General features: G+C 30.2%; 1 protein-coding gene across 2 annotated transcripts in view; it reads right to left on the bottom strand.

The window, feature by feature from the left end:
• Nucleotides 1-20,619, bottom strand: part of LOC112688644 (adenylate cyclase type 3) — a 121,109-nt gene extending 100,490 nt beyond the window's left edge. The window contains exons 1-2 of one of the 2 annotated variants that reach the window (XM_025561941.1): nucleotides 20,288-20,619; nucleotides 19,568-20,211 (exon numbers count right to left, since the gene is read on the bottom strand). In XM_025561941.1, coding sequence (XP_025417726.1) covers nucleotides 19,568-20,086 — 519 coding nt within the window. In that variant the 5' untranslated portion in view covers nucleotides 20,087-20,211; nucleotides 20,288-20,619. Of the gene's footprint in view, nucleotides 1-19,567 lie in introns of both variants that reach the window. The other variant, XM_025561942.1, reaches the window with a different exon arrangement.
• Nucleotides 20,620-22,636: the final 2,017 nt, after the last annotated feature.

Here is a 22,636-nt window from a genome sequence, read left to right as displayed (position 1 = left end):
GTGAGGGGGCGGGCGGGGAAGAAGAAATATAAGTAATAAAAATAACAAGTGGGATGTTCGCCTCGCCGTGTGGTCGGACACCGGGTTTCGGACGAGTTGTCGCGAAACGTTCGCGTTGAAAATTAAAAACGGTAAAATTATCTTTTACCGTTTTCACTGTCATTATCTTTATTATGAACGTTTGGTGAATTTGTGCGATCCGTCCGCGTGCGCCGAACGAAAAATACGAGTTGTGCGTTTTAAATAATGACGTTTAATATTGCGCCGTCAACTCGTACTACGTTCTCTCTCTTCGTTCGGTGTTATTAAACGGTACGTCGTCGTTCAGTTTATTACAGCAAACATAACCTCTAAGACACCGTATGATAATAATAATAATAATAATACACTTTAAACGGTGCGCCGGGTTAATATACGGATTAATCCGTTTTTTTTTTTTTTTTGTGTTATATTAGGAGAAAAAAAAATGTCCACATGACGAACTTTCGTAAGGTTTCGAACGAAATATATTAAATTCCACGTCACGTTTTTAAATCTGAAACCGATTAAAATTGATATATAAGTCTAAACGCAAGATATTTGTTCAATATTTGCAAATAAATATTACATTTTTTGACTATCAAGTTCTTATCGACGACATACGTAGGGATTCAATAACGTTTTTGGCTTAAATTTTTTTTTTTTTATACTAGCTTTTACGTTTTAACTCAACCGCATAGCATTTAACGCATATACTTAAGACATTTTGGAAGTGAGTGGGGTCGATGAAAAAATAGGTGCCCACCTCCCTGACCTTCGTCTATAGCGGCAGTAATAATATTGAGTTCAATGATTTTTATACAAATGTTTCTTTTATTTAAAACATAATAATATTATATTCATAATTCGCAGCACGAATTCAAGTCATATAATCAATTTTCACTCATGTTTAATTCTAACCTATTATTTTTCCTTTTATTCGATTTCCGGTAGGAAAAAAATAACGAATATCCGAAAATGTTATTATCAAAATAACAAAATAAGTACAGGCGTAAAATACATATTCTCTATACAGTAGTTTTGGCAATATGTTTTCACAGGATTTTATTTTAATTTGACGTAAATGTATCACATTCGAGCTTCGTGCTATAACGATTACATTACTATGCAATGCATTTTACTCGAAATATAATAATGTATTTTGTCTCATAATGTATAGTTTTTGTAAAATAAAAATGATTGATAGTTTTTGCAAATACAAACTTTTAAAATTATACGGAAAAAAAAGTACGCGCAAAATATAAATTAAATGATCTATTAAACAACCCATTACGAGCTTATGGACTTGGATATAGCGAAAACTTTATACGTTTTAAGATAAGAAGTCCGATTGCCGTTTAAAATCTACCACGTATAATAGAAGTATAAATAATACCACCAAATGGTTTTTTTTAATGTGGAAATTATATATCAACTTAGGTATTCCATATATTATACCAATATTATTTTTACAATACACATCCTTTGTGCGCTTATAATAGAAATGGTTTTTTTTTAAATTATTTATATTCAATTGTTTCGCAATAACGATAATAACAAAAATAATAAATATTTATGATGACGAACAAATTGAGGTTGAAGGGAGGAAATAAAATTTAACTTCCTTGGTTTGTTTTTATTGTCCTTTGATATATTTATTTAAGCGCCTCTTGAATAAACATTTACTCACACAGCATGTAATTGTTGTATAACACTTAAAACGTAGCGTGAGTGTATTATATCGATAAACCAATATATTGTAAGAAGAAAATTAAACAATAGAATAATACCGACAAACATGATAAAAAAAAACATAAATGTATAAATCTTTACCAAATAATTTCGATATAGGTATACACTACAATAATAAAAATAAAAAAATAAATGAATAAATATATTTATTTTCTTATGGCACTAAACAATTAACGGATGCACGAGTTTTTTCAAACTTTTGATAGTAAAAACTATATAAACATTGATAATAATACGTTTTATTACATTTCTTCGAGTGAAATATTTTGAACTTTTATAAGTTTACATAATATCACAACTTATGTCACAGCTACAAAAATTTAATTACATCGAATAAAACTAAATAAAATTGGAGTTATCTTGACTCAGTCAATATATGACTGTAGTCATATTTATGTTGAAGTACGTATTCCAAGTTAAAATTATACGTTATTGCTATCCAATCAATAGTTTTATTTCTTCGAAAAGTTAATAGTTAACATTTTATGATTATATTGTTAAATTTGATATTAAATGTATTTCTATGATTTTCAACATATACTTTAACATTTATTTTATTTTAACAAATATATTATATTTGTTAGCAGGGACAAAAATGAGGTCCTATTAAGTACTACATTTAAGACATTTTAGTGCTTACTTAAAAAAAAAAAAAATTCTGATAAAAAAATTTTCAGAACTATTAAAATCAAAATATCAATTGAAAATATGAGATCAATAACATTATTTATTTATACTGAATGCTCTATTTTCGTTATTATTTAGTTCCTCATTGTTTTATTTAAAAACCTAATAGGTAATACTATACAACAAATTTTTATTGAAAATTATCTTCTTAATATTATACAGATATTCCAATTATAATTATTAATATGTAGTTAAAAATAAAAAATAAATTATCAATAGTAATGCTTTTTAATGTTTTTTTCGTTCATATCACAATTTTTAATTAACTAATGATACATTACATATAAATGTTTTCAAATAATTATTAATGTAGACCAATAATAATGCTATTAAAATAATCATACCCATACATTTTTATATAAATAACAATGTTATACAGGGCACAAAATAATGAAACTACAATGTACAAAACTATAAATCTACAAACTACAAAAGTACAATTAAAATGTACTTGCGAGTATAAAACGCCAATAACAATAAAACAATTATATCAAATAATTTATAAGACCGCTGAACAAACAGGAACATAATTTATAAAGTTTGAAAAAAGGTGATCGCCAGCTTTCAATATTATTATTCAATATATACATACTCATGTGCGTGTATTTAATGTTATAAACATTATATTTGCAATATAACACTATATCCTTGATGTGTTTGATTTCAATAAAGATAAATGGGCGTGCTCTAGTATTGATCCACATTTCAATAGAAATAATTTAAAATAAAAATGTAATGGATTATGATGTTGTACAAATTTATGAATGTTGTAACAATAATAAATTCCTAAGAATGCATTATCCACTAAATATGAAAAAACATCCATCCATGAACATATAAATGGCAAATAAATAGCAAATTAAATGATTTAAATTAATTTTAAAAATCATCTATGTTGCGTTGTATACCTTATACGTAAACAGGGTAATATACATGAATAAAATTTTTAAAATGTCATGCAATTAACACAACACATAATTATTGGTCACCAAACTATTTAACATTTAATTATATCAATATATCATGTTCGTGATCACGCATTGTTTACTCCTACTGAACTTAAAGTGTGCGATTTTCATTTATGTAGGTACCTATGCAAAATATAAAAATCTTGATGATATTATATCTGTATTGGTGAAATGTAAACAAATAAATATTTATTTTTAATTAAAAGATTCATTCACAGAGTAAATATGAGAAGATACTAGCAAACATATATTGTTATTTGTATGCATTTGTTTATTATTAGTTTATTATTTCTAATCAAATAATAACCCTAAAGCATGGTGAATATTTTAAAAATAATAAAAAATTTTGACTAGAGTTGGATTTTAAATACATCATATGCAACAAAACAGCTCACACACAAAGTATGCACTTTTAAATGCTTACACAAGTATATCCATATACAGTAATACTGTAACAGTATACATGCTGTGTAGTTACGTTACAAAAACTTTCTATCGTAGAATCAGCCCTCGCTTACTACGCGTAAATATGTTTCTAAACGTCATAACTAATAATCCAATTAATTGGTAATTATTGATCGTTTACCTGTAACTTATCAAAACGTTATCTTAATATACATCCCACAAACATTATCAAACATTATATAGGAAATATACTAATTAATTAACTAACTAATTATAACTAAATAATTAATTAACTATACAAGAAACCAAATTCTATTAGATGGTCTTTGTGAGAAAAAAATTAACAAGAGTTGTAAATGAATGATTATTATAAACAATAAAAAACAATGTTATTACTAAATTATTATTAATAAACTGATAGGTAAATAAGAATAATATTAAATTCAGTTGAAAACATTTTTTTTTTCAGAAAAATTTAAAAAAATGTTTGTTTTAAATGTTGGTTTATAAAGTCATTAACACGAAAGTGAAATATATAGGCAATTTTTGTAGAGTGCAATTCAATCACAACGTTAAGAATTTTAAGGATATTTCAATATCCATTTTTTGAAACATGTATATTACAATTCAATAAATATTGGTTAGCCAAATAATTAAAATTAAAAAATGTTTCGAAAATAACACCAAAATTATTTGTTATGAATGTTTTAATCATTATAAAAGAGCAAATAAGCAAACATTGTCTTTATTGCAAACGTCCAAAGAAAAATAAAATATTTCAGTTTAGTTCACAAAATTATAATGACGTATTCAAATTTAAATTCTTAAAAATGTCAGTTAAAAAAATACTAAAAACAAAAAACTGTATAAGCTAAATTTATATCAGTAAATTTACAAATTTCTGTAATATCTATTATTTGTCAAAATATTTGCTTCTTAGGATAATTGTTCAATAAAAAAAGATTAAAAAAAAATAAAAATAAAATTATTTTTATGATTTTTATGATCTTTAATGTTCTATTTAAACAATTGATAAAACGGAATATTTGATTGTTGTTTTTTATTTAAATATGTGTAATTACTGATATATTATTAAGTATGTACACATTATAAAACTAATAAGTTATATATGTTCAACATGTTCGAATCATATGTTAAGAAATCCAATGAAAAACAAATATAGTTTATTTAAAAATTTAAAAAGGAAGTATGTGTAACAATAGTGGTGGGAACGAAACAAAAATTAAAAATTTTTTCAGAGACCGAATATAAAATTATAGTTTAGCACATAACAACTATTATAAATATTAATAAGTATTGGTTTTATTTATTATCCACTTGTTATATAATAAGTTTAAAATAGTTTAATATTTATGAAAAAACTAGATAGTAATGTATTGATTTGAAAATTGATAGCAAAAACAAAAAAAAAATGATCTCAAATGAATAAAGAAATTTGCAAATAGCGTATTTAGGTCCTTTAATATGTTAATTTTAACCAAACATTTTTCTTCTAATTTTTCACTTTGTGTAAATTAGTTATATAAAAATATCTTGAAAATATCCTAGATATCTACAAAAATCCAAACTGTCATCGTATCACTTAATACGAATAATATTTAATGTATAAATAAATTAGAAATATATAGAAATAAATAAATAAATGCTTAGAGTGATATAATATTATACTTGTGATGTACGACTCACGCGGACAGCGGTACTGTATGCACATGCTTTTAGTAGTCCCGCGTTATGTTCAAATTGTTGCGTCTTATCCGTGCCGGAATGTTCGTATATTCTACCATTTGACGTAGTTTTTTGAATAATTAAACCCTGCGTCATCAGCTAAATTCGTTGAACCCTCGTACTACAGGGAATACCCAATTTTGTATATTATAATTGTAAGTGCGTGCTAAGTGATACAGTCTATGGTATAATATTAATCTCACTTCCAAGGTACCGATACTCGCGGTGACCTTTGGACCAGTGATTAAATTACGTGTTTCTATCTTAATTAAAAACTATAATGAAGTCTGATATATGCCAATTATATTAATTTCTAATATCAATACAACTAAGGCAAAAAAAAAAAAAAAACCCCGAATACTCAATTAAATTCAACAATGAATATATCACGTACTATCGCAACAAGTTGTAAATGGATAAATACTATAAAAATAAATCTTTCTATTTCCTCAAATTCTGAACCCCCAACATCACTGCAAGAATACACCAATAAAATAACAAAAAAAAAAAACTGTTCTCTTCACTAAACAGATTTGATATACTCAGACCAAATGAAATAACCAATGAAGAAATCATCACTGATGAACTACCCCCCTCAGCTTCGGCTCATCCTACAATCAAACCACCCTAACCAATATTTATTAAAGGAGTTGAAGATTGTCCTAGCTTATTTAGTGCATTAATATTCATATTTTTCTATACCTTGCTACATTTTACTGAAAGATAACCATCAGTATAACACTGTGCATGGCGAAATAGCGATTTTTTATTAAATCTAGAATTCATTTTTAGTTCACTTCCCAACTTCTGTTATGATCATATAGAATCTTATATAATTTTGATAAAACTGAATATTATTCCAATTACCTTAATCTTCGAACCTTTCTTACCTAGGAGAAACCTGATATTTTAGATATCTTTGTTGCAAAAAATAAACAGAAATTTACATTGTTCTCTTTATAATATATTAGATTTAAATTCAGATCACTCCTCAGTACTACTTAATATCTCCGCATCCCCATTAATTTGAACTGAAGCACCTAAATTATTTAATCCTCAAACTAATTATTTTCAACTTTTAAATATAGTAAATGAACAAGTAAATCCCAACATCAAACTAAAATCTAAACTTGACGTAGATGAAGCGGTAAATAATTTAACCATACTCATACAGTTAGCTGCTTGGGTAGCTACAAAATTAATCAAACCTCATAACACATATTCGAATTCCCAACTAGTCCTTGGACAAATTCGGAGCTTAATATTTGAAAAACGCAGAGCCACGGCAAGATATCAATCCTCCCGGCTCTCACCTCACAAATCAACATATGATAAACTAGCCAATTCTTTGAAAAAGTTTCCAGCAAAATAAATAAATATAAAATAATTGCATTAGAATAAAAAATTACAATCACTGTTTACAACAGATAGTAGTCTTTGGAAATAAACCAAGAGCATGCTACAATATAAAACTTCTTCGTGCCCACTAAAAAATGCTGAACATACCTTATCTATCTCTGATGACGAAAAAGCTATGTTATTGCAATATCATCTATCTGAAACCTTTAAGCCACACAATCACATCCTTAACCCACAACATATAGAAAATGTTAAAATATATCTAAACTTCTCACTACCCTACTCGTCCAATAAAATATTTTACACCAAATGAAGTAAAAAAAACATGATAATTAAGTACTCTCGTAAAAAATCTCCAAGTTACGATTTGATAACAGTTGAAGTTGCTAGATAGCTGTCCAAAAAGGCAATAGTGCTCCTAACTTACATTTATAACATATTTTCTACTAAGCTAGAAATTTTCACAAATAGTTATGTTTGCTAAGCCAGAAAAACCACCGGATATTTCAACCTCATATATACCTATTAGTCTCTTACTCTACTTTTCAAAAATCTGTGAAAGGCGTATTCTTAAACGTTTATCACCACATATATTCACAATAAATATACTCCCGGCTTCACAGTTCGACTTCAGACCTAAACACAGCATGATACATCAAACTTATAGAGTAGTTCATACTATTAGCACATCTCTCGAAAAAAAATATTATTGCACAGCTATTTTATAGACATATCTCAGGCCTTCAACCGAGTATGGCACGAGGACCTACTGTTTAAACTTCGGAAATGTTTACCCTTACCGCTCTTTCTTTTTATTTAATCTTACTTTACAATATTATTATTATTTAAAATATGTTGCGGATCATCAACGTCTGATATAAGTTCCACCAATATATAAGTATCAAACCTGTTACAACTGAAGTAGAATTATTTTACAAATAGTTTTTGCCAAACTAGGAAATCATCCCAACAACCTACAACGCAGACTTAAAAAGAAATGGTGTCCTGACCATTTAAATTAAAAATATATCTCATCAATTGTAAACGTATGCCAAGCTAAGTGTAACTAATGGGTGGCTTCTTATTTAAATAATGTATGTTATGTAAGACATTTTATCATATATACTTATTGTGAATTAATTTATATAGACTGTGTTTATACTTGTGAAAAATAAAAAATAAATGCAAGACCGGATTTGAATTATAAATTAATCATTAGGTGTATACAAAGTCAGTAAAATCGTGACAATATAATAATATTATAGCTATATTATAAAATAATATTTTTTGCAGTTTTTTAAAACCGAATACAAACTTGTATGAAATGATCAGTTTAAACTTTGAATTAATATTTATATCATATTTTTATTAAATTGAAAGGTTATACAAAACTTTTGAAATTCTTATAATGATAAAATTATCGAATCTGTGTATAAAAGATCCATAGATTTTAATAATTATAAAAACAAACATCAAATATCATTCGGACATAACGATAATTAGTAACTACTTATAGCTTGTACTTGTTATTCCGATGAATTCCGAGTACATAATTTATTATCGTGTAATACATATTTGTATAATATAATATTTATTTACCCGGGGCGTACATAACATATCGCTTTATACCTTATGTACATTGGTTTTGAGCGTAATTGCCTTGGCCAATTAATTTGTTAACCATCGTTCTTATTCGATTATATTTTAACGTTAGTGCCATAGTTATTTAATAGTTTACCAGATATTTTGATGGGATTTATTTAATTGAGCATATGAGCATAACTATTACGTTTTACGTTACCCCTTGTTTTGGGACCAAAGCCCTGCGTTTTGTGACTTGCAGTATTCGATATATTGCGTTCGACTCGCGTTTTGTACACAGGATGTAATCCCGTCTGAAATCCGTATGCTGTCGGTGTCACTTAATTTTATCTTTAAATCGAACTGACAGGCGGTGAAAAAAAATCGAGTATCTCTTTGTATACCGCATAAGGTTAACTTTTGGTTAGTTTTTCAGAATGGCCCCAAGATAAGTATTAGGGACGTCTTATATACTGTTTATAGAGGGTTTTTATAATTCCCGTATTGTTCAGTTGGAAGAATTACGGAAACATAATTTAAAATTTTCATCCTATTCGAACACGCCCATGATGACCCAGAAAGCGAAATATATACACTGTATATAATATTAATAAATTATTTGCAAATAGGTAGGTACAGTTCCCTATTTTTTTTTTTTTTTTTTTTTTTACTAAAACAACAATTTATAACCAACATTATAGTAAAATCAAAGCATTATTGATAAGCCCTAATGAAAAAAAAAAAAAAATATATCACTAAATAAATAAGAATATATCACTAAATAAATAAGAATACAGTCGCGTTTTTTCCCGTCGTATGTTTCAATAGCTTCGTCAATTTACAACATCAAAACGTCTGTTTATTTAAGCGAACTAACGTTTACCCTAATTATTACAATTTCTATTTTTTATGCACAGCGTACGCATAAAATAGATTTTTTTCTCTGAAGTTGACGTATAGTGCTTGACGAGATTTACGAGATACGCTTTATAGCGTTGGCGATTTTCAATTAAAAGAACGTATTTTTTGCAATGCTTATTTTTTTTTCACGGAAAACACGAAATACACATAATAAAACATAACTACAATGATATTTTAATTTAAATCATAGTTTACGTATATGTAAACCTCGTATTCTTCCTCACTCTTGTCCCGTTTACCTAGGTAATAATAATTATCATACCTAATATTTACCACATAAAAAATTTAATAAATTTAATAAAGTTGATAAACTTTTCAGTTAATATCAGAAAATTTTTCCTTAGGTAGAAATAATCAGTCATAATATTTTTTGGATAAAACATATCTAATATTTATGTATATGATATAACTATATTGGCTGAAGCACAATCATGGAGTAATATATTTTCAAATAGACTATAGAAGTTTTAAATATGATTAATGTTACAGAAATATCATCTATCAGCTTAAATGTGGCACTGATGCAAGGTATTTTTTTTTTTTTTTATATTTAGCTTTTAGTATAACTATTACAGCTTAACAATTATTTAGAACAATATAACAGATAACAAAACAATATTAAAATACAAGCAAAGAGTTAATAACAAAAAATGTCTTAAGGGTAATCATATAGAGAAACCAGCCTCCAAAATAAAATTAATAATTATATCAACAACTATTTCCGAGTTGGGGTTGAGGATAGAAGGGAGATTCAGAGGAACATTGATGGATATAAGAGATATGGATATATCTCGATGCAAAGTATTTACAAATGCAATAATTCTAGTACATTATGGTTCGTATTATATACATTATTTTGAATATTCAAGGTTCTTCACAATGATTAACTACAATCAAATCAAAATTATCATTCACTATAGTTAAGTCAAATATTTAATTAGAAATTTACAGAAAATCGTTAAAGTAATTCCAGGTATCCAGAAATATTTGAGGTTTGAGTAAGTAGTTACAACCCCCTTACCATTTCTACAAGTGCAACTGTGTACAGTATATTTTTAATATCACGTTTTTATTAAACATATTATTAGAGTATTTAATTATCACTTAATTAGTTATAATCAATATTTGTCAAATTATATACAACATTTTCTCTTAATAATGTTTAAATTATTTAACCAAAAAAATGAATGATTTTATTTATATCAAATACTATCAATTCAATATTTTACATACAACTAACATTTTATAAAAACATGATGTCAATAATTATTTATTATATATATATATACATAAAAAAAACATCATATTTATTGGTGAAACTTCAAAAGTCACTGGACCATTGACGTATATTATAATATTCAGTGACAAATAAAAGTTTGTATTATTTATTGAACATTTATATATATATATATATATTTCTAGAACTTTGTCGTTGAAGTTACGATATTTTAACTCAATTTTCTTAGTGCACCAAAAAAATATAGTAATAATATCAATAATATATTAATACAATTATAGATTAAATAAATACCAGAAAATATTTATAATCTATATTGGTAGCTTCTTAAATAAAAAGTGTTATTTTATGAACTAGTTAAGAAAAAAAATTAAGGTTAGCGTTGATATTAATATGAATACAGGTAAGAATCAATTAAAGCAATCAGCATAATTACAACAGCGGCACTATAATCATACACTCTAAAGATGGAACTAACAATCCGTCCCAAACGTCAAGGAACATTATCAAAAGACATGAATTATTTATCCGAAAAAGTAAATATTGTTACAGACAAATTAACTATACACAGGTTAATTATAACTGAAGATATGTGTATCGTACAAATACGTATTGTACAGTACATAAATTATATGTACACCCGAAAAAATAAATACTAGAGTTATTTTATTTATGTATGACGCCGAGGTTTGCTATAACAATAAAAAAAAAAATACATAATATATTTACATATTCCTGTAAACAATATTTTTTATGTTGAACTAACTAGTAAATTCAATAAATTTCAAATTGTTTATATAGTGATATGAGTTAAAAAAAAGAATTATAGTAATAAAATAAACTAAAAATCAATAAATCATAATGTAACATTTACCTGGATCGAAAATAATAAAAAAAAAAAATCATACAATCGAGTATGAATGAAATAGAAACAAATGAAATAAAAAATAAAAATATTGTAATTTAAATTTTATCCGTCCGGCGAAGCTACCCGTCACATACATCACATACCCGTTACTACGTCACATTGATATTGTTAATGTGCAATAATTGATGTAACTCCGGGTTTAACTCAAACGTACGACTTTGCGATCATATATTACAAATGATTTTTGGTTTTCTTAACAATAATAAAATATAATACGTGTGACGTGCGATGAAGCCCTAATGGTAGACGAGGATCACAGTTAGAAAAAAAAAAAATTCCACAATATTAAAATGGTACTGTGGGTGTCATGTGTACGTTAGATATCACTTTGAAAGATAACCTCCTATGGGTAAACGGATAGTACAAAAGACTGACTTTTAAAAATAATTACCCACAAACGGGACCACATGGGTATAAAATTCCTGGTACTTCCACTGCGAAAATTATTATTTCCTGTGTTGTACAGACCGGTGCATTAGATTGGATTATTTACGTTTGTCCGATGTGAGAACCACTGGAGTATCGTATTTATTTTAATAAACGTATATTGTAAGGAATACACACATGCACTAAGTTACAATATTTTCTTTTTAAAGTTTCGAACTTGAACAAACTATTACTCTACAAAAGCTAAAAAACTACACTGATAAAAAATAAATAAATGAAAAATTAAATTGTATTCGGATTCTTGTTTATATATTTTTTTACCCGCTAATTTTTGACGTTTGACCATCCAAATTGAGTACATTTGATTATATTTGAGTTTATAAATTACAATATTTAATCGAACTAAGTTATATTTTATTATTCAACGGTTAAACGACGAACTCTCCTAATATAGATTGAGTAAATGTGACGTATGTATTAATAGTTATAATTTATTTGCATAGATAGAAATAAATTATAAAATTTTGTCCCGCCAACTATTCGCAAAACAATAATAATAATAAAATAATTTAAATATTTTAGTTACGAGTACATGAAAATGCGCAATTTTATGCATAAATAAAAATGATGATTATGGTTGATAATAATATAAATAAATAACGTTATGTTCGTGTCGGTAGAATATTTATTATTTAGGGTAAATGAATATATTTACTGTACGAGTATCATTCTCTCCCCACAACTACTTCTCATAGAATATTCGGGAGGATCTGCAATATTGCGAAGTATGGTTGGATACTATTCTGCTAATATAAATAAAAATAATAATGGCTTGAATTAAGTGCTTATCTAAACCATTGAGAATGCATACAATATCCATACAACGTGTTCGCTGTCTTCTAATAATAACGTATGGATTGTGCCCACTGAATATCACATACGATATACGGTGAAGTATAGTTTGCAAAAGAGTAAGAGAAGGCACTTCCAACATTTCTCCACTGCCATTTTAACTAGGTTGCAAAGTCATAATTATTTTTCCCTCCCAGACATTTGTCAAGCAGTTAGAATGCTAAAAAAATATATAAAAAGAATATAATATCATATTATTTTTTTTTTTATATTCTAAAAGTCAGTCATTCAGTGATTTTTCATTAAAACATTTATTTGAATGACCTAATTTATTTTTATTTTACTAGATATAGGTATAGGTATATAACAGTGGTCCCTGTGCAAGGGATATGAATATTATATGACAACCGATTTTTTTAAGAACTTGTCAAATAAAACGACATAAATGTATTTATAAATTAGTCTTGTTTATTTTTTTATTGAAAATTATAAAATAATATACATATTTAAAATATATGATAATATAAAATTTACATCCTTTAAATGTGTTTAAAAAATCGTTGAGCGATACAAATAAATTTAGTCTTAAATTGTACAGCCAAATTCCTATTCGCGTGCCAGCTTTTAATTATCGTAACAATTTCTAATTCGTACACGTCAATTCATCCTTCTGCCTTTTATGATAATTGCTACAAATGTTTTAAACATTGTATACAATGAATGATATTTGTTATAATTTTATTTTTATTTTTTTGTTTAAAACATTTTTAGAAGTATTCCGTTGCTTAATGTTGGTTAGATCCTTGATGTTTTAGGTGCAAATGTGTTCTGGAAGAATATTTATAAGTTACATTACAACTAAACAAAGATGTTTTTTAAATATTATGATTTCAATTTTGTACGGATTTTAAAGTTTTTACCTGGAATGGAAATAACCTAGACACACTGGTAAATAATTAATACACTAAAACACCATATAAAAATTTTATGTTCACACCTTTACTAATGTAATTATTTGACAATATATTTGAAAATCTATTTTGTTCTCAAAAATACGTGGGATTTTTTTTTTAACTTATGATGCATTGCGTTATGCATGCATACTATATTTTTTAAAAGTATCACACTACATCAATGGAATCAACGCTTTAGAGTTTTCACATATAGTTTATGACCTTTTTAATGTTATAAATTATATTTAATTACATTTGTTTAGTACTCTATCAGCCAGTTGCTGAAATACTACAATTAAAACTATGCATTAGCTAATCAAATACTTTTTTTAGATCTTCACCACGTTTGAATATACTGAATAATTTGAATTAAAAACCATAGGAAATATAATTATTGAATAATTGACCACGCATAATCGAATGATATTTTTTCTTTTCGTATTTTTTCTCTTAGTCTAAAACTATTCAGAATTAAATCATAACAAATGTGAAATTAATTACTAATAACACTGATGATTAATTATTTTTTTACTATATATTATTTTACCATATATCTACAAAAGTCTCGAATTATCAATATATATAAGTAAATGTAATTAAATATTTAGCCTACAGCAATGCATTGATAATTTATTATGGAGTATATAATATATAATATATACTATATTCTCTATGATATTATATTATGGTTTTAACTAATATACATTTATACAATTATATATTATCAATATAGTCAAAAATGTACAATGTTTTTATTTTATTTTGTTTCTAATATATTTATTTTCATGTTTAATTTACATATTTAGAACTAGTAAACCAAAATGTATATGTGAAATAATAAACACATGGTAAGATCAATGTACATATTAAATGCTATGAAAGTGAAACATATATAAGTATTGTAGTAATTATTAGTTATTGTATTTATTTATTGGGACTTCTGATAATATTAAATGTCAATTTATCGCAAGTAAAACAATTAGCAATTGTTTTCAATTAACAATTAGTGTATTATGACCGTATTAAAAGTAAACTGTTCACTAGTTTGTTTGGCATCTTCTACTGATACTGAGTTATGTACTTATATTACTAATAACACACATAATATACATCAAAATTCCTTTTTATTAAATTTGTAAATATTTATTCCAACTATTTACTTATATTTCGAAGCTAATTTTTAATTTTACAATTAAATGTAATTTTTATTTTTTACATGAAACTTTAATAAGTCTTTCATTTCGATCTGCAACCGATTCAAAGTTTTCAGTGTTTCACTACTACCACCTGCCATCAGGCCATCAGTATTATGTTCGACAAACGGAGCAGCACAAAAGGATAAACGCTCAAATGCAGTATATTTTTGTGGGATTAAATATTTCAAAAATAGATTTTTTATTTTTAATGTTTATAACTTTCAAACGCTACTAGAATATTGATGGACGATATCACCAAAATATCTTAATGTGGTCCTTTGAGTTTTAATCTTATGATGGTATTTTTCATATTATAAAAATTAATCAAATGTATCATTTTGACGTCAGAATCAAAACAAAACTATAATGAATTACTGTACATCTGTTTGATTATTAATTAATACCCATTTTATACTCGTATAAATTATTTTTTAGATCAATTTTTATTATTTGAGGTAATGCATACACATTTCTTTAATAAAATTAGTTATTTTTATTTCCTTGTTGAATAATAATATTCTTTAAATAAATCCACCACGGAACTTAATGTCAAACGTAGGCTGCAGGGAAAACTCGGCAATCAAGACTAAATAAAATAACCAAAGTTTAGCTGAATAATTTTTTATCAAACAAAAGAAACCTGATGGTTATAAATAATTCATTCAATGTTTTTAACATTAATATTTATTATATATAAAATTATGTAATCCCCAAAAATATATTCCATAGAAAAATATAATAAAAATTAAGAAATACAATAAATATATTATTTGAACAAGCATTAGCTACCTATTTAATTATTATATGTTATTGTCTAAATTAGAATAATAATAATATCTAGTATACAATTAATTAAATTAATACTAAATAAAATAGACCTCAAAAACAAAAATATAGTCCATGAATTTATGAATATAAATTTATTATATATGTACATATTGTTCAGGATTATTTTTGAGTATAATTATTGAAAATATTTTTTTTCAACTCAATAATTGATTTATAATTATTGCTTGTATTGGAGTATGATTTAAAACCCATTTAATTATATTATTCTTAATATATATAATACCAAGTATAACTTATAACTCGAAGAATAATTGTTTATTAATACATAATTCTACTTTATAAAGAAATATAAAAATTTTTAATTATACATATCACATTAACAGTTTTTTCCATAACATCAATGTAAACACATAGTTAAATAGATACATATTCATGTATCATAAGTCATACATTCAGTATTCAAAAATGTTTTGAAAACATTTAATTATTACAATTCTTAAGATTATGAATTATTATTTTATTAAGAAATGCACTACCTGTTAACAAACTGCAGTTATTACCTTCACTTAATGTCTGATTTAAAACTTCGTAGTATTTAAACTTATGAAGTGCATACTAATTGTGCGGAATTCGTTAAACTTTATTATCCAAAATTTAAAATATATTTTCATAAATGTTACCATTTATTTCGAATAGTTATACGAATTTTAAAAATAAAAGTAACTATTATAATATTAAAATATAACATTTAGCATATATTTAATAATTTTTTTAATAAAACTGAGTTTATTTTATTTCAATTCGCTTTGTAATGTATTTTATATACTGAACTAATTTTTGTATGTTTTCAATAGCAGTTGATAGTCAATTTTCAAAAACTCAGGGTTTTTGTTATTTGTCATTTAATCAGAATAAAAAAAATGAACACCTGGTTAGTTATAATGGTTTAACCAAAATTTTTTGGAATTCGGCAAAATTTGCGTTCACGTAAGTGCCATAATTAGAACTTCAACAGCTGGGACAACTATATAATGTGTAACTATAGCGACGCTATGATTCCATATTTCCAGACATGTAACACATTGCAGAAAAGCACGAATAAAGTTTTGTGTTTTTGTTAACTCAGACATTTTTAATAAAAACTTTTTAGTGTACTAAACACCAAGAAATGTTGCATGTAATACGTAGGTAGTATACTAAACTGGAACTATTCAAAATGTAAATATTTAATAATGGCGTATTGTTCGCCTTTTAGATAGTACAAAAACTTTAACAATTCGAAAACATACAACCTATGGGGTTATTTATTTGATTCCAAAACGATTTGAACGTTTCAGGTTGTACTCAATATTCTTTTAGTTCATTTTTGGTGTATGAGAAAAAAGGTAGTTAAACATTTTACGTATATGTGTATTATTTGTACGTGTATAACATATATATTAATATTATATATATTACTAGCTGACCCAGCAAATGTTTTTTCGCCATACTCACACGCACATTTGTATTATCGGATTGGATTTATTCATCTGTTCTTTACTCTTTTATATTTTTCATGTTTGTATCTGTATTTGTTCGAGAACTCAAATTGGCCCCTTTGGGTCAAATAGAACACATTTTTATTTTTAATTTTTTAACTATTTATATACAAACAATATTATTATTTCAACAATAATGTGTGATATTTACAATTTGCAGTTGTCACTGATATAACCAATGACTCCGCTTATATCATAGATATATAATTTATAAGTTTAGGGTGGCCCACCCATAACACTTAGGGGGTTGAAAAATAGTTTAGAAACTATACTCAGTTCCACCAAATACTCACAAAAAATTTCATGAAAATTGGTATCAATCCGTTTCAGATGAGTTCGATAAAAAACACTGTGAGGAGAGAATTTTATATACATAGAATATAAACTATTTATTATATAATATATAATATATATACGCCATCAACTAAAAAGCCGAAAGGTAAGTTTAATACATGTATAATTTAATTTCAATATTATAGAGCAGAAATCAATAAAAATATTCTGTTATAATTGTAATACCCAGTTGATTAGTATTAAGTGAGTAAGCATTCCCAATATGCACAATATTTATTTAAAACGATATTAGAATACCTTTTGAGCATTTTATATCCGAATTCAATACATCTATGTTTCAATAGTCTGAAGAACATAAAGAACAAATATAAAGATCAAATTATTTATATTTTAGATGACAGTTAAATTATAAAGATACAAATTGTAATTAAATTTAAATAAATCAATTTCAATTTCAATACGTTTTCATGTGCATTTACGAAGTGTTTTTCATTAAACAATTTTAAAACTATTAAATAGGTATACTTGAAGATTTGATTTGATTGGCGTTGAAAAATGCTAGTACAATAATTGATTAAAGAAGGTACCTACCAATTTTTAAACAATAAAATGAAAACCATAACTTTATATCACGGAAAAATAATTTTTATTTTACTATTACAATATAAAATTATGTATCTCAATAGTAGGCAATTATTTATTACCGGTTTAATTTTCAGTCGAGAATAAACATTAAAACAATGTGATTAAAAATCAATGAAAATGCTTGTAAATTACAATCATAACATTCAAAACACACTACAAGATCTGTAGTATAAATATCCAACCTTTTTTTTGCGGGAGTCAGATAAATATTAACTCTATACATTTTTTTTTTTTTTTTTACGCCACTTCAAACGATATCATTTTTTTTTTTTTTTTTTTTCAATAAAAGAGAATAGAGTAATATAAATATTAATGTTATTTTTTTTAGATCACACTACTACGCGAATATAAAATATAAAATATAAACATATGCTTTCACCCATTAATACTACTACTACTACTAATACTACTACTACTACTACTACTACTACTACTACTACTACTATTACAACTACTTAAACTTCTACTATCACGAAAACGCTTATTTATTAAAGAGTAGAAAAGATGAATCGATGTAACACGTTTGAGTGGAAATTCATTTTCAATCAAACACAAAATCGAACGTGTTCACACAAGACGATTAAATTAAATTTCGTCAACGTGGTTTTTTTCGGCTCACTGAACAATATTTATGAATCTACACCTACGTAGACCGACCGACGAATGTGTACTATTATTGCGATTTTATTTTTTTTTCCCCCCGTGCACGTGTACAAACAAGTAGGTAGCAAATAAAAACCATTTCATTACGACGCGGTTTTACAGTGTGAACAGTAAATAAGTAAATAAGGAGCCCCCGTAGCTTTCGAAGACACTGACCGGGTAAAACGTACCGATTTTTGCGTTGACACGCACGAATTCAACGCGTTTCGTACGTTACGTACAACCTGCATCAGATCTCGTCTCAGAAGTTCTTTTTTACGCGTGTACATAACGTACTGTATAACTATATGTCGTCACGCGTGGTACTGCATTACGCGGGAACGATGAACGTCAGTGTTTTCGTGGAATTTCATCAGGCACATGCACAGTGTAGACAGTATAGATACGTGCTAGAGAAATTCTGAGACCAGGTCCGAGGGGAGGAGGACGCGCGAAGAAAAAAAAAAAGGAAAAAAAAAAAGGAAAAATAAAACGGACGTGTTTCTGTTACTCGGCCGTACGCTGCGGTGCCCACCATTGTCTGTCCGCGGACACGCGTTCTTACGCGGTCGGTGCACGGGGTAATACGCGCGTTTTCGTGCGTAAGACCTTGTCGCCGTCATGCGGTGACGAGCGTCCGGTTCGCGCGGCGAGTGCTGGTTTTGTTACCTGTCGAGCCAGGTACGAGTGGTGACCGCCGAGCAGGGCCATGGTGAGCACGTACGTGAAACACGTGGTGGCGCTGAGGGCTATGCACAGGGCGAGCGTCAGCGGCAAGGACACGTACGCCAGGTAATCGTAGAGCAGTATCCAGCCGAGCAGGTCGGCGCCCTCGGCCTTGTTGACCACCATGTGGAACACCACCTGGACGACGGCCGTCAGCCAGGCCAGGTGGGCCACCGCGGTCCAATACTGACGCCGGCCACCGGCCAACCGGCACCACAACAGCGTTGTCACGTTGGCGGCCAGCAGCGTCCACGTCCACGGTGACCGGGCATCGTACACGGACAGGCAGTACACGTCGAACAGCACGGACGCGGACACGTAGCACGCGAACGCCGCGCGCTTCTGCTTCGCATTGTAACTCTGGTACAGGCTCTCGATGGCTCGGTCCTCGAACCGTCTGGCGTTCGGCGCGGCCGTCGAGGCCGCGGGCTCTGACGCCGACTTGGTGCCCGTGGGTTCCATCGGCTCCGCAGCCGTTGCACGCGAAAAACGTTTGTCTGTGCGACGCGTGACCGTCACCTACGGAGTGTATCGTTCGGTGGACGCGTGACCACGTACACTTTTAACCGCGTGACCGACGTTACGATCTGATAGTAATAATATAAGAATTACTGTCAATATTATTACTGTTATTGTTATTGTTATTATTATTATTGTTGTTACTGTTATTATTATTGTTGTTATTGTTAAATCGAGTGCAACAACAACGGCGGCGAAAATTACGAGATTAACGAGATAACACCGGTGGAAGTGCACGGTTTCCAGGTGAAGCAAACGAACGGCTAATAACGCGATAGTATAGTGTCGTTACCGGCGCGTGTAACTCACGGGCCCCCTCCCCCCGGATTGGCCACGAACGCGTGTGTTCGACCTATGCTTGGGACCGGACCGACAGACGACCGACACACTCGTTGCGCCCGGTGCCACTGACGCTGCTCTGTCGTTGACGACGCGGTACTCGTATTCGAAGTCGTAATCGTCCGTCCGCCGTCGCCGCCGCCGCCTCGGTGATCGCCGTCGTCGCGAGCCGCCGTCCGCGTAGATTCGCCGCGGTAGTCGTCGTAGTCGCCGCAACGCAGTCCAAGTCCGCTCGTCGTTGTCGACCGCCGCCGCCGCCGCAGTTAGCGCTGCTGGTCGCTGCGGTAAGCGGTGGCGGTGCCCGCGAATGTGTGCGTGTGCGTGCGTGCCCGTATGCGTGTGCTATTGCTGCCGCCGCCGAAACTGCTATTAACGAGCATCCCCCCGACCCGCCGCCGCACCGCGAGACCACAATCGATATCAACGCGCGCGTCGACAACGCACACACGTTCACGTTCACGTACGCACGCATGGTATAAGGATACACTTCCGCGAGTGTTAACGTTCGCGTGAACTGCACACGGCATAGGTGTTAGCCGTTACGTTCGCGCGTGAAATTCCCCGAAAACCGATCCGCCGCCGCGATTAGTTATCCTCGCGTCCACGCGTGATTGGGGCGGGAAAGGAAACGATCGCTACTCCGATTCGTGATAACAATCGTGATGGAACAATACGGGGCTGAGCAACGACGAGTTTTCTTTCTCCTTCCACGATAGTATAATAAACGCACCAGTAGTCCCTTAAATTCTACAGTGTCTCCTCCCCACCCCCTGACTGATTTTTCTTTTTCGATTTCACCGCGCTCGCCATATACACGCGTAATGTATCACAACCGCTGCGATATCGCCGCAATCTAATTTCCGCGCTGAGTGTTCTCGACAGTTCTGACCAACATAACTCTTCCCCACGCGCCCCCTCAAAAGACAAAAAGCCCCTACCGGAACCGTCACCGTTACGCTACACACGTAATATCAGCTATACCTATATGTGTGCTGCTGCTGCTACTGCAAAGGACAACCGCAGCTGATGATGGGAATATGACGGTATACGGTGCGAAAGGATATTTTAGTAGTCGCTCCGCTCCGACCCGCGGAATAAACTGTTTGTTTTGCAACATGACCGGTGGTGGGGCGGTGACACTTTGACGTGTCCGCGTATTATATTATGCATGTGCCACCATCGGCAATGCGATTTCGCGGTTTGAGAGAATCCCCGATGCGCACCCCCGCCGATGAGGATTCCTCGCACTGTCCTGCACCGGCTAGTGACACCGCCCACGGACGAACGCTGTCGTCACGCGTGACACTTGTCCTTTCTCGTGCGTGTACACAAGCGACCCTGACCCGTCGTGCCGGTCGACGTTACGCCTATCCCGTACGTACGCGTCCTGACCGAGGCGGTTAGTGGCTGCAGTGCGTTCTCGACGACTTCCTCCGCAACCACCACCATAATATACCATCGATCACCGTACGTTCCCCTACTTTTTTTTTTCGTAATTGGTGTAGGTACAGGTTGCTTTACTTTTACGGCTTTTGTTCTCCGCACTCAACGGTCTCGCCCACCGTCTACGTTAGCATTGTATACAGGTATACGTATATTTGGTACGTGACATGATTGCGATCTGGTTTGGTTCCTAGTGTTTTCTCCTCTTTTATTACCGCGCGCAACCCTTCTGGGCGTCCACGTTTGGCCAACCTCACACATAATCCGTAAAAACGATTCTTTTCGTACACCGTTCCGAGTATCATGAACGTTTTTATTGTTTCAAACATGAGCCGATAATCTTCATCACGTTCTTGTTAGATGTCAAGCGTGTCTTCTACACTTTTGTCTCGGCACGATACACGCGGTGTTACACGTCAGATATTACAAGCGGCGTGGTGACGGGTGTCTTTTCCCTGGCGCACTTACGCCAGCTCCAGAAATATACGGTAGGGACGGGTTCCAAAATACTAGGTACCAACAATTTCTTATTTGCGTGTATATTACATCTACGAATAACAACCGCCGAATAGTATATATAATTTATATGACAAAACTGTCGGTCGATATTATGCGGTGTGCAAAAATACAGTTTATGGAAAACGCGTTATTCTTGTAAGGGTGGGTGTTTTTATAAAATTGCACTAGAGTGTGAAATTTTGTCACCACGCC

Source organism: Sipha flava, unplaced genomic scaffold, assembly GCF_003268045.1.
Source record: "Sipha flava isolate LNK unplaced genomic scaffold, YSA_version1 3_pilon_pilon, whole genome shotgun sequence".
Classification (NCBI taxonomy): domain Eukaryota; kingdom Metazoa; phylum Arthropoda; class Insecta; order Hemiptera; family Aphididae; genus Sipha; species Sipha flava.
The sequence above is the reverse complement of the archived record's forward strand: the minus strand, read 5'-3'. Positions and strand labels throughout refer to the sequence as shown.